This window comes from Dendrobium catenatum, unplaced genomic scaffold, assembly GCF_001605985.2.
Source record: "Dendrobium catenatum unplaced genomic scaffold, ASM160598v2 fragScaff_scaffold_1532, whole genome shotgun sequence".
NCBI lineage: Eukaryota > Viridiplantae > Streptophyta > Magnoliopsida > Asparagales > Orchidaceae > Dendrobium > Dendrobium catenatum.
The window spans coordinates 86,014-100,437 of record NW_021319994.1 but is presented as its reverse complement, the minus strand read 5'-3'; the positions used below and the strand labels follow the sequence as shown (position 1 = coordinate 100,437).

The window sequence follows — 14,424 nt, the reverse complement described above, 5'->3', positions numbered from 1 at the left end:
TTCACTTTTCTCCTTCTTAGGGTGGCTTCTCAAATTTGGGCAGTCGAACCTCAATGCCCAAACATCCTGCATTCAAAATAAATAGCGTTAGAAAAAACTTTATTAATTCTACCTGATTTTCCTTTATTCCAATCTTGATGACGTCTTTGTTTTTTCATTAGAAAGTTTTTGAACTTTTAGGTCATTAATGTTATATTGCCATCTCCATCAGCTACAGAGCTAATACTATCTATGTTGTTGGCCTTCAGCACCACTGTTTTCTCCTTCCTCCTATCACCTGCATTAAGGAATCTTTGACTTATTTTTTTGTTCATAAGCAATGAGAGAGCCAAGTAGACTATCAATAAAATATATATTTAAGTCTTTAGATTAATAGATGGAAGTTACTTTTGCATCACAACTATCAGGTATGCAACATAAAATCTTTTTGAACTTTTTAGAGTTAGATAATTCTCTCCCTAGTGCATGTAGAGATGTCACTATTTGAGTAAACATAGTATACATGTCGTAATAGTCTCATTATGTTTCATGTGAAAGAGTTCATATTCATTTAGCAAAATATTTAGCCTAGACTAATTAACCTCGGTGGTTCATTCATAAGTGATACATATCCCAGATTTCTTTACCTATTGTAAATGAAGAAACCCACATATAATCCTCAAACTTTAAGACACAAAAAATAATAATTTAGAAATTTTATATTAAGTTGAGAATATTCTCTATCCACAAAGAAACATTCATTAAAAATAATTTCTTTCTTGATGCCATTAGCAATGCGAGATGGAGTATATCCTACTTGAATCATGTGCCCCATGTGATAGTCAATAGATTGCAAAAATATAGACATGCGAACTTTACAAAAGTTATACGGTACATTATTGAATAACGATGGACTAGTTATAGAATAACCCTCCATGATATTCATATTCCTAAGATATGTCATGAGTATTTTCTCAAGAATTTTTAAATCACTAATTCTAAGACCTTCTCTAACACAAATTGAACTTCGAATGAGATTGCTAAAACCTAGTTGAACTACCCAAGGCACATCAAGGGGGGGGGGGGGTTTGCAAATTGGTGTTTTTAATTTTTCTTTTTTAAATTACTTCTTTAAAAAAATATTTAACATCCAATTTAAAAGTACGTTCAGAGATTGATCTAATAATGCAGAAGCTAATGATATAAAGTTAAAATAAAAATTTCTTTTGTTTTGATACTATAGAAAACACAAATATGAACATTTTTTAGATTATTTTCTTTTATATTTTTTTAGTTTTCTCTAAAAAATTAATTCAAAACCATCACAATGCTTTCAACCCATATTTGGTAGAATATAACATGTAGGAAATTAAAAATGTAAGCAATAAAATGCAAGAAGAAAAAGAAATGAGCACACCATAAATTTAATAGTGGTCCACTGCCTGAAGTCCTCCACTCTATGTGTTGCATTAAACATTTAGTGATTCTCCTTTTGCTCCCACAATAAGGTAACGAAATCTTTACACAATCACTTCCATCCTTATGTAGTGCGGCTGAGAACCGAAATCTTTTTCACCTTTTTGGTGAGGCAAAGAATTAAAATCCTTTTACCCTCTTGGTGATGTAAAGAACCAAACCTTTTCATCCTCGGCTGAGACAGAGCTTTGAAATACTTTTTACCCTTTCACCTGCTCTCGATGTGGTAGAGTGCCGACGATCTTTAGCTTTGAAAGCTTTATTCAACAAAGCTTCCCTTAAGATCAACGAAGACACATGGAGGACCTAAGGTATAAGTTTGTTTGGAGCAACCGTGTGAAACCCCCTCACATTGCTTCTCCCTCCCACTCAACTTCTCCACCTTTCTCTCACAAGTTCTAAGCTCTCTCTCTTCATGTTTTCTCAAGAAGACGAGCTCTTACACTGAACTTTCTTTGAATTCTTTAAACAACCAAAGACATTTACAAAGTCTAATAATAGAGCTTAAATACAAGGCTTCCAAAAAATCATAAATGTTCAAGTCAACCGACTCTAATCGTATAGTACGATTAGTTTAATATATCATGTCAGTGATATACATTGAACAAGGGTCTATACGATTAGTTCAAAGACTTGAATTTATTGTCCAATATGAGATCACAAGTCATACAATATGATTAGTTCAATCGAATTAGATTTTTGTTCCATATGATTGCTGATAATTAAATATCATCCTGTGACCTATATAATCAGGGTATACTGTACGAAGATGGACATCATACAATATGATCTCAAATCTCAATTAATTCAAATTTGATTGTTTAATTATATGATTAGATTAGGAAAGTGTTAATTACATCATATAGTATGATTGTAATCTTATAACTCGAATAGTTTATTTTTCAAATTTTAAAATATTGCCTAATATATGATTGGCTGCGGGATTTTCTTATTACAACTGATTGTACTATATGATTTGAATCATACAATATGATTAATTTAAAATTATTTTTTCATTAAGTGGTTTAATTAATTTTAATTTTACCCAGATTATACAATACGATTAATTCATAAAATTAACACATTTAGTTTTAAGAGAGAGAGAGAGAGAGGAGAGACAAAAAATATTATAAAATTTTATTATAAATACTAAATAATAATTCTAATAGAATAACTCTAACATTTTAAATATTTAATTTTGATCATCGTAAAAAAAAAATTAACTTAAATTTAAATTAATATTTTGTTTAAGTAAAAGGTTACTCAATGCTCATATATATTTTCCCCAAAATAGTACTCATATAATATGTACTAGAGTAACGCTATTTGAAGGAAATTTGGACTGATATGGTAGTCTGCAGGGAAAATGCCTCTCCTCTTTGCGCCAAAAAAAATATTGGCAAAATAAATAGTCAGCGAATAAGAACAATTTAGAAAGTTGGTACAACTTTACTCCTTTCCTTTCCTCTTCTCTTCCCTTTTAGGATTCCGATGCTGGCTTTTTGAGGGGCTAGACTCTAGAGAGAGAAATTTCGCTTGATCAGGTTTGAGCTATGAACATCTCTTCGCTTGGCTTTCGAAGTTCTCTTATTTCGATTTAAATATCACCTGAGACGCACATCAAGGGAAAAGTTGTTTTTTTCATTTTTTGTTCCTTCTTCTTTGTTGCTTCAGTCTCTCCTATCCTGTTCTTATATGATGAATGTGAGCTCCATGGCAGTGGTGGAGATGCTGAAGTTAGGAGTGATTTAGCATGTTTTTTGACATTTTTTTAGTTTTTTTTGTATTGATCTATAGTGGACATTAATGTTTTTGCCTGGCAATATCTCAATATTTATTTTATTTTATTTTATTTTATTTAAATAGTTTGCGTGGTATGAGTAGTTGTATTGAGATGAAATTGACGATGAAATCAGCTGCTGAAATAACCATAAATAATGGAAGGAATATAAAGAAAGCATATATGTGAAATGAATTAGTAAAGTTTCTAAAGGACTGCTTTTGGCCTTTGGAGATTGGCTCTCTCAGTATGAAGGTTGATCAGTGGCAAATCTTTAGGGTGAAACCTTGCTAGATAGAAGAAGTGAGAATTCAAGTAACAAATGTTGGATTCGAAGCAAAAGCGCTATCTTTATTGAACTCTGAAGGATTTTTTTGCACTTGGTTAGTTAAAACGAGAGAGTAAAAGAATAATTAGAAGTGGGTGTTGGCCCATGTATATGCGCACCTTGATTAAGATTTAAAAATCATGAAATAATTCTTAATGGATAATTTATTTAGAGAGTAAATTAGATATTTACCAAACTTTTGATGGCTCCTTGATGTTGGAATTGTTTTACCCTTCGCTTATCATTCTACTTGGATCCTTTTTTCTTGATTGGTCTCATCATTCATTCTTTTTTTCTTAATTTGGCCTCACTACCTTGGCTTCTAGTTCCTATTGGCCTCACTACCAGAGCAAGAGATTACTTGATTCTTCAATTGATGAATAAAAGAAAAAAGCTTGATATAATGAGTTGTTTATAGTTTTCTAATTATAACATAAAAGATAAGATAATTTATAATATTCAGTCCCTAATCATATAACTAGATAAATTAATAGATAAGGCATCTAATTATCTTAATAGCTTTTATAATTAATTAAAAAAGAAATAAAATTTTAATTGGTTATGGCAAATATGATTTTGGCTTCGTTTGGGATAGCTTCCTTACTGCTTTCTAAAACAACTTTCCAGCACATAAATTCGAGTTCAAGAAATTTTTGTACTAATAAACCGTTTTAAAAAGCTGAAAGAAAGCTATCTTAAACGAAGTCTTAATCCTCATCCTATCATGACTAAGACGTCCAAGCATTATTTCCATGTAGTATTTTGTGGAGAGCTCCTTCATGATCTCGATTAGGTTTTAAATGATTTGATTTGGCCTCTTCTCTTCATCTTTTAGCTCATGGTAGCTCATGAGCTTGAATGGCCTGATCTTTTTTGACCTTAACATCCTCTTTAAAGGATGATTGCACTGCATATATGAATCCATGATAACTATAAATTCTCGCTCCTAAATGGCAATTGTTTGCTCAACTGTTTCAATTATATTTCTTGTAACCTTTTCATCTTCTCTTCATGTATTGACAGCTCAAACTCTGTAGCTTCAATTCTTTTCATGTTTTGCCTATCCTTTGAGGCACTAGTATGGTCATCTTGGGCAGTCATTATGTAATGCCTCTGGAATCAATTTTCAAACACATTTTAGACCAAAATATTAAGCTCAGAAATGAGTATCAAGTACTTGATATTTCCAATACAACATATTGTACTTATAGTTGGTTCTAACATGTTTTCCTCTCTCAGGGTGGTACCCCATTCAAGGTGGTTTGTCCTAAACCATGGCTGAAGCTGAGGTTATTTCTTTAAAAGAAGCCCTTTACAAGCAAGCTCAATCAATACAAGAACTTTCTGCTGAACTTGAGGAGGAAAGAAAAGCTGCAGCATCCGGGGTTGATGAGGCTCTTTCGATGATCTTTCGCCTTCAAGAAGAAAGGGCTATGGAGAAGATGGAAGCTAGTCAGTACAAAAGAATGGCAGAGGCAAAGATGATCCATGCCGAGGAATCATTAGCATTTCTCAAAGAAACTATACTTGAAAAAGAGATTGAGATTGCAGCTCTCAAGTTTCAAGTGCAGTCCTATAGGCAAAATATAATAAGAGTTGGCATAAGTAATGCTGATTATGTCAAGGAGGCCAACATGTTTGAGAGTGTAAATAATACCTTTTTGAAGGTGACAGGATCTAATGATAGATTTAGAAGGCATATATCTATGCCTTCCGGTTGGCTTGATAGTTCGAATTTCGGTTTCGATATCATTGATAAGAATGAACCTTTAATTCCTTCTGTACCTTCAATATGGAGTGAGACTGGTGAGTGCTCAAAACAGCTCAGTGAACAAAGGACCGAATTCTTTCCTAACAAATCCATTATTGAAGAAGTTGCTTCCAATTCAGAATTACAAGAAGTAAAAGAAGATCTCAAAAGCATACAGATAAATTCAAAATGCAGCTATTGTTCAAGTTTGCCATCTCAAAAGCACAGATTAGAGCTTGATTCATTCAGCTTCTCATATCTGGAGAAAGATTCAACTGGAGAGACAAGTCACTCGACGAATATACAGGACATCTATGAAATTCCAAATAGTACCACCAATGAGTCTTGCAAGTCTGGTTCATGTAAAACTTCTATTGGAGCTGTGCAGAATGTTCTTATAGAATCATTAGGTGATGATTTAACTAACAGGACACCAATGAAATATCCAACCATAGGGAAAGGAGTTTTCATGAATTCTCTTCAGAGTAGTGAGATTACTGGATGTCATAGTGATGTTGAGGAGCTAAAACAAAGGGTGCAGAAGCTTGAGAATGATCAATGGGTTATGAAGGAAGAAGAATCAAAGAGAAACAATGAGCAATTAAACTTACTGAAGCAGATGCGCGAGCAGCTGAACATATTACAGTCTCAAACGAAAGTACCAAAACGTAAGAAGCTTTCTAGACAAGATGAGATTTTGTTAGTATCTATTACAGAGGTATGCATTGCTTGATGATCATTTTATAAAAATATTGTTTAACGGAATGTTTTTCCTTATTTTTGAATTCCATAGTGGTTATATATATTGATAGGTCATCACGAAATTATCTTGATAGGGCACGAATCTCGAGAAAAAACCAACCCGGAAACTTAAAAAATTAAATCTGGAAGCACCCGAACTCTGATTTCAGCAAGCTTACAGTCAAACTCAGCGTCTCGGAAATACGAACCCAACGACACCAAATTCAACCCAATCCGAGCCCAAATGGGTCCAAATCAAGGACCCGAAGCGCTGTTGGAAGGTTCAAACCACAATTTGAGTTACTAAACGGTCCCCGATTTTAACGAGCTTATACTCGAATCTAACGGCTCGACGAGACGAATCCAACGAGCCCAAGATCGCCGGATTCCGACATCACTAAGGCCCTCAAATGTCCAACGAGTGGTGTACAATCAAAGGATTCAATATCAGCCGTCAATTCGGCCACTCCCTATTTGCCCCTGATCCCGCGGCTATTTACAAGTCATGCCACTCCAGAAAAACTATAAATATAGCCCTCATTCTCCATAAGAAGGGATCCAAGCAAAGAGAAGAGAAGAAGAAGAGAAGGGGAAGGAGAGTCAGCTCCTCCTCGACCACCGCCGGAGTTCTTCCCATCGCCCGAACACGCCGGGAATCTGCGGGATATTTGAGAGAACGCCGAAATTCTGTCAAACTTCCACGTGATGCTGAAATTCTTCCCAATTAACGACAGAGTTCCCTCCTGACACCGAAACTCCGCCCAAGTGATGCCGGGGTTCTCCTCATCCACCAACAGACGTCGGACTTTTACCCGACGCCGGACCTTCACTCTTCGCCAAGTTTCTACCCGACACCAGACTTCTACCGGTTATCGGACTTTCGCTGGAAGTTTATTCGAAGATGGATTTCTTCCCATTGTTAGACTTCTCCCTAACGCCGTCCTTCTGACCTTCATCGTCAGACACAGTTCTTTTAACCTCCGTCGCCAGCCGACTACGATTCTCCTGACTTACGTCGTCTGCCGACTACAATCCTTCCGACCTCCGTCGCCAGCTGACTACGATCCTCCTGACTTACGTCAACTACAGTCCTTCCAACAAAGCGAATACGTCAACAGTGACTCTTTGTATTCTCAACATGTAATGTACTTCATACAATGTGTATCAAGCTAAGGCCTTCTCCTAAGGAAGGGCCTCATTTGTAATCGACTACAATACTAGTGGATTCATTCAAACTGGGCTAGGCCCCGTGGTTTTTCCCCCCTTTTTAGGGGTTTTCCACGTAAAATTCGGGATGTCTCATAAATGCTGGACCCTTTCTCATTTCTGATTGCTGCCGGATTTTCGTACAACGCTAAGACGTTAAACTTTATATTTCTCTATCGCCGCGAATACTCCTGGACGCATATATCATAGAAGCACATTGTTGTCATTTTTTATTACATGTTAATTAAACCAAAAAAAATGTAAAAGTAAAAAATAGTCAGTCTCTTTGTTAAATTAAAACATCCATAATTAAAGAACTTAAAATATCGTTTGATCACAAATAAAACAAAACTTACATAATTATAGGGGTTGTGTGTGATTACTACTGTTTTATTTTTTATTTTGTTTATATTTTAATATGAAATCATTTAAATAAGCTGTTTTGAGAAGCAGTGCGAAAACCGTCCTTCGTTTGGAATGGCTTTTTTATTGCTTTTTAAAACGTTTTTTTAGTTTAAAAATTAAAATTTTTATACTAAAAAGCTGCTTTAAGAAGCAGTATGAAAACCGTCTCAAACGAAACCTTAATCTAAAGAATGTTGAATTTGTAGCTGCACCATTTAAATTTTTACATTCGGTCTTTTTTCCCTGCTTGTCAATCAAATAAGCTTATGAATGATGTCTTAGTTATTGTTATAAAGAAACTCTTCATTTAAAAATCTTTCTTCTTATGTTCTACAATTGAATATTTGTTTTACTTTATGAAACATTTTCCTTTTTGGTTATAGCTGCAACAAATAACCTTTTTATTTTTATGAACAGGCAATCCTATCCTTTGCAATATAGTTTAGTACAGATGATAGTCTCAAAAAACACTTACTGCTTTCCTGACTGATGATTATGAGTTGATACATACTTAAAGTTCTCTAAATACAGTGTCATATATTGTACAGTTCCGTTTTTGTCAGGTATTGTAAATTAGAGCCTATGATGTTTGGGGGTGTGAAGGAATGTATTGTTCTTTGTTTTTTGTTTTGCAAGGTTATAAATTGAGTAAACTGTTTGATTCTCTTCTAATCTGGATGATTACAGAATTTGTTACATTTTTGTTGTTCTTAAGTTTCGTTTGAGACAATTTTCTTGCTGCTTTCTAAAGCAGGTTTCTAGTACAAAAATTTAGGATTCACTAAATTTTTGTACTTGAAAGCTGCTTTAGAAAGTAGAAAGAAAACAGTTCCAAACAAAGCCTTAAACTTCATTTAGGACGGTTTTTTTACTGCTTTTTAAAGCAGCTTTCGAGTACAAAAATTTTAACTTTTGTACTAAAAAACTATTTTAATAAGCAGTAAGAAAGACGTCCTAAACAAAGCCTTAGTGTAGATAGTAACCAGTAAAAATGTGTACCAATTTTTATTTGTGATCATGATTTACATAATGGATGGTCGGGATCGATCGAGTTATTCTCGTATTACCTTTGTATCATGTGGGTAGACATGTAAACAAATGAGTGTATTGGATGAATAGCTTGATGCTCATTGGAGTAATATTTATTTATGTTTATTTATTTGGCTAAGTAAATAAATTTGAATGTTGTTAAACAAGTTTGAATATTATTTTATTTGTTTATTTATGTTTATGAATATAATTATTTGTAGTATGTGAAGTATTCATTTGATGCTTGTTTATTAGTTTATTTAATTTTAATTTATGTAATTGTATCAAACATATAAACATCCCATATTTTTTGGTTAAATATATTGATAAAATAATATTTAAAATAAATAATGATGAATCAAGGCAAATTTCATTAATATTTATTATAACTTTATAATTTATTGAACATGCGAAGAAACTAAGGATCATTTGATAGCTTATAAAATCCTCTTAAAGTCTTAATTTATCCATTTGTTTTATCAATCAAAATTGTCAAATAAAATTTAAAAATCATCAATAATCTATATTTCAAATCACATTAAAGTTTATGAACTTACAATTAGTTTCTCGTATAATTTTGAAATTTTTTGATATATTTTATTATTAATCGAAATATCTTTAAAAAAATTAGATATTGAGGATGAATGCTCAATTTCAATTTTATATTTTAAATTCATAATATCAAAATTTAATTGGGTTGAGATTCAACACATTCTTGAGGAAATTTTAAAATGATTTGGTTTTTGGCACGTGGTGAAAAAAAGTGAGCTAAGGCTTTGTTTGGGATAACTTTTTTATAGCTTTCTAAAGCTGTTTTCAAATACCAAATTTTTTTTAACAATAAAATTTTGTGTTAAAAAATTATTTTAAAAAGCAATAAGAAAGTTGTTCCAAATGAATCCTAAATTTGTTGAACAATTATATTTGCTAAAGGAGGTCAGTGAATACACAATATATTTTTAAATAATTAAAATATTTTATAATCACATTAATTCTTTGTTTGAAACGGCTGCACGTTTTATAAAGTTGAATGTAAAGTTGTTGTGTTTAAAATAATTTAGCGATTCTATTTACAAAATATAACTTTTCATTACAAAAATTTCTAAAAAGCAGATCAAATAAAATTATGATTGTTAGCTAAAAAATAAAACAACTAAAAAGCTTTTCCAAACAGACCCTAAGTATCCTTACAAAGAAACTTTTAAGTGCTTTCAAAGAAGCAATAATACAATCATATTATGCATATCATGCATGATGGAGAAATATTCCTCCAAGTCATGTTGAGTGGTCTTAACAGTTCATATTACAAGTATTGCTAACTCTCATTACTCTTGGAAAGAAAGAATTGATGGGAGCAATGGCAACAAAGATGCTTGCTAGCACAACTAAGGAGCATAGAGGAATGTCATATAGCAATTCAATCATAAAGCAACATTTGTGAAGAATGGCATCCATATGACAAACATTTTGCTCAATCTATCAATAATTGTAATGTCACATATGGTGGAGCAATTAGGTCGCGACCTCATCGCCTATATTATTCGTACATTGAACTCTAAATTTGGCCCGTTGATAAGTAACTGATCGATAGTTAAATTTATTGTGGGTTTATTTGAGTTCGGATAAAAAATAATAAGCCAACTAATGTGCCTAAGTTGGCTACGATCGAACTTAAATTGAGCCAGATGAGTAAAGCAAATCAAGGGGTAATGGATTTGGTGTACAACAAAACAATGTAGACTTATATTGAAATCCTATTAAGTGAGACTCTCATAGTCAAATAGTAAACATAAATAATAAATATATAAATAAAAATGAATGGTGAACTATGAAGCTCAATAGAAATGAGGCACTCATCTACATATGCTATAATGATTAAACTACTAACACCAAAAGCACACAAGCAACTAAATGTAAATACCTAAAAAAATTGATATTTGTTGATATAAAGATATTTATGATAGTAAAATTATGATTGAGAAATAAAATGCAATCACCTATATTTAACTCTAATGAACTTAGCTCATGAACAATTATAATGTTAATCGTCAAATGCTCAATCAAGCTCAGTCTATTAAGGTAAAAAAAATAAAATAAGTGCAACAAATTAATTCTAAGTTGAGATTTATATTGAGACTAGTACTATACATTATATCTTGAAAGTCTAGTAATTGTTGATCTACCTCATGACTTATTCTATATATTTTGATGATAACAAATATATGCTTGAATATTCTAATTTGTGTGCTAAGTATTTTAGATGTAATGATTTGATGGATGTGCATGATGATTGCTTATATGGGATTTACATTGCATAACTCAAGTTCAATCAAAATTTGAGCTAAAAGAACTTAAGATGGACAACTTGAACATTTTAATATTAACGTAGGAGTATGTTAGAGGTCCATTAATATTTACTTGCATTGTTTGATTTGCTCACAACTTAAATATCTATTAATTAAAATGATTTCATATTATTAATTAAGGATAATAAGTTTAATTTAGAAATCTGTAAGATTCCTTTATTAAATAATTTTATAAGCATCATTATTATCAATTATGAAAAGATAATTAATCAGAAAAATTAAATGTAATAAGCTTTTGTGATAAATTCATTTTAAATTAAACTTGTTTCATATAAATTTACTGATATATAATTAATTTTGTCTAAAGTACATCATCTTATTGTATGAATATTTAATATATCTTTAAATATATAAAAATAAGCATAAGTTTTTATTTTGTTGAATATGATATTATTTTAATAAAAACTTGGATTAATTTTTGTTTCATTAGGCTATATGACCTATTTGGAGTTATATTGAATTCATAATGAATTTCTAAATATAATCCAATTTTAATATTATTTTTCGGGTAGCCATTTTTTGGATGTATATGAAGATTTTGTGACTTGTCCATGGGCTAGCCGTTTTATAACCGTTCAAAACTTATATTTCATTAATATAAAAGAATTATTTTTCAAATATAATAAATTATTAGTTCATAAGTTAATATTAGATTAATATTTTTATTCAAATTTGACTTTACTTACCATTTCTTTTTAAATACCCCTATTCCTCTTCATGTGAGGACTATTAAAAAGAGAAATTACAGCATTTTCTCCATTCATTTCTTCCTTTCTTTCATGATAAATCTTGAGAGGAAAAACTTTTGATTTTTATTTCAATAGCTCTTTTCATTTGCGAGATCGAATTCTTGGTTGGAAAGCTTCAAAGCACTAAATCGTGTAACATCTCTTGGAGTTCTTGAGTTTATTTTCTTTCTTTAAAATTTTACTTGTTTTTATTTTAGTTTTTCACTATATATATTTTTTGAAAATAATTATTATTTGATGAAATACTAGTTGAGAATTTTATATTAAGTTTTCTATGTTAAATCTTTTAAATCCACAAGGACAACAAAACAAGTATTTTTATTTTCATTTATATGGCATAGATTTTTAATTCAAATCTATTTTTTTGTAAAGTATTATATGATTTGAGGAGTTATAATTTAAATCAGCAAAAAAAAAATCTAATTTAAAATATTATGTATAATTTTACCAAAATAAAAATCTATCTTAATGTTAGCAAAATTTATATTCCATTTGCAAATAGTGAGGTGATTAAAAATAATCGTAAGACCACCTCAAATATTTTAATCATTTTATTGTAATGTAATTTGAGCTTTTATTATTTACATCAAATTGTAATTTTCATTTGCTTAGATAAATTATAATTAGATTGGGTTGTACTCGCCATGTGTATGAGAGTACTTAGGTTGCAAATAACTTCTTTGATTTAAAGAAGTCATGTTTGCAAGGGATTAGTGGATTCCAGCCCGAAAGTTGGCTAGCATGGATAGAGGTCAGATTGGAATCCAGGTCCCCACTCGGACCAATCATCACTTTGCCCAAAAGTTTATTGTGATCCTTTTGTTCAAATAATAATTAAGATGAAGCAGGGTCAAGAACAATGAATCTCTTAATGATAAACGGAGCCCTTTTGCAAATTTGTTATTACGGGTAGTTCTACAAAGGATCGGACTAATGACGTATACAATACTTGAATTATCGATGTAGATGCTACATAGTTGGTTCTCATCTTGCAGAGACTACGAGTGTAATAGGAGCATCCGTTGACAAAAGGATCAACCCAAGATGATCTTCTCATGGCTATGGAGAACGAATCAAATCAGATAGTTCTATTTCTCAATATTTATGACTCGCTCCTATGGAAGCAAGGTCAAAATGATTGAAAAAGTAATTCATTCATAATCACTGATAAACGATTCCTCAAAAAGTTAAGGATTAGTAATCCTTTTTAGATATTGAATGGATTCAATCTTATACATACGTGAGAAAGGTAATAAAAAAAAGAAAGAAGAACTACTCTTCTTTCTTTTATCACTTAGGAGCCGTGCGAGGTGAAAGTCTCATGCACGGTTTTGAATGAGAGAAAGAAGTGAGGAATCCTCTTTTCGACTCTGACTCTCCCACTCTAGTTGTTATTTTTCATTCCTTTACTTCAAAAGTAGCTTCAGCTTCAACCACGTGAATTTTCGATATACCTTTTTATTTCTCATCAACTGAATGACATATTCTTTTGAAAATCCTAGCTATTCTTAGCATGATATTGGGGAATCTCATTGCTCTTACTCAAACAAGTATGAAATGTATGCTTGCATATTCGTCCATCGATCAAATTGGATATGTAATTATTGGAATAAATGTTGGAGACTCAAAATGATGGATATGTAAGCATGATAACTTATATGTTGTTCTATATCTCCATGAATCTAGGAACTTTTGCTTGCATTGTATCATTTGGTCTACGTACCGGAACTGATAACATTCGAGGTTATGCAGGATTAAACATGAAAGATCCTTTTTTGGCTCTCTCTTTAGCCCTATATCTCTTATCTCTAGGGGGTGTTCCTTCACTGGCAGGTTATTTTTGGAAAACTCTATTTAGTCTGGTGTGGATGTCAGGCAAGCCTATATCTATTGGTTTCGATAGGACTCCTTACAAGCGTTATTTCTATATACTATTATATAAAAATAATCAAGTTATTAATGACAAGGCAAAACAAAGAAATAACCCCTCACGTGCAAAATTATAGAAGATCTCTCTTAAGATCAAATGATTCCATTGAATTGAGAATGACTGTATGTGTGATAACATCTACTATTCTAGGAATATCAATGAACCCAATTATTGCAATTGCTTAGGATATTCTCTTTTAGCTTATAGGTCTATCTTTTAGAATTAGTAGATCTTTTCCACCCAAAATGGGGAAGGCTGGAGTTATGAACTTATAATCATGGAATCGACTCGATCATCAGATTATAAGTTCATTCCAGACCGGACCAGGCCGGAATAGGGTTATGTACATTCTTCTTATGAGAAGGGGTCATTCGAGCGTATGTAAATAGATACTCTGTTTACATATGGATCCCTACGTCGTTACATTCTATTTAGGATTAGGAATAGGTATAATTAGACCCATTTTGACATATTTATCATTATTTGGGTACCCTATTCACTTCTTTGGGCTTCTCTTGAATAAGTATGTACTATAAAAAAGATTCAATTGGTATAATTGACTACTATATATGCATAGTAGTGAATTGAATATATTAGCTCTATATTCTGCTTCCCATTTTTCCCTCCCAACAAAAAAGTCATTACTTACTACAAATACAAAATAAAAGGGGATTTTGCAAAAATG

The 14,424-nt window shown here is 31.7% G+C and overlaps 1 protein-coding gene across 3 annotated transcripts; it reads left to right on the top strand.

Annotated features, from left to right (window-relative positions):
* The first annotated feature begins 2,896 nt into the window (after positions 1–2,896).
* Positions 2,897–8,337, top strand: LOC110111656. Of its 3 annotated transcripts, none has more exons than XM_020843631.2 (3): positions 2,897–2,999; positions 4,803–5,981; positions 8,083–8,337. In XM_020843631.2, the coding sequence occupies exons 2-3, from the start codon at positions 4,838–4,840 to the stop codon at positions 8,109–8,111; spliced, it is 1,173 nt and encodes a 390-aa protein (XP_020699290.1). In that variant the 5' UTR covers positions 2,897–2,999; positions 4,803–4,837; the 3' UTR covers positions 8,112–8,337. The 3 variants fall into 3 exon arrangements, with proteins under 3 accessions (XP_020699290.1, XP_020699289.1, XP_028556320.1); XM_020843630.2 differs by having other exon boundaries at positions 4,803–6,031; XM_028700487.1 differs by lacking the exon at positions 2,897–2,999 and having other exon boundaries at positions 3,006–6,031.
* The last annotated feature ends 6,087 nt before the right edge of the window (positions 8,338–14,424 follow it).

Bases quoted from the DNA above. Each gene is read 5' to 3' on its own strand.
- LOC110111656 (XM_020843630.2), top strand. From the start codon at position 4,838: ATGGCTGAAGCTGAGGTTATTTCTTTAAAAGAAGCCCTTTACAAGCAA. The intron at 6,032-8,082 runs GTATGCATTGCT...TTTTATGAACAG, and splicing joins TGTTAGTATCTATTACAGAG to GCAATCCTATCCTTTGCAAT.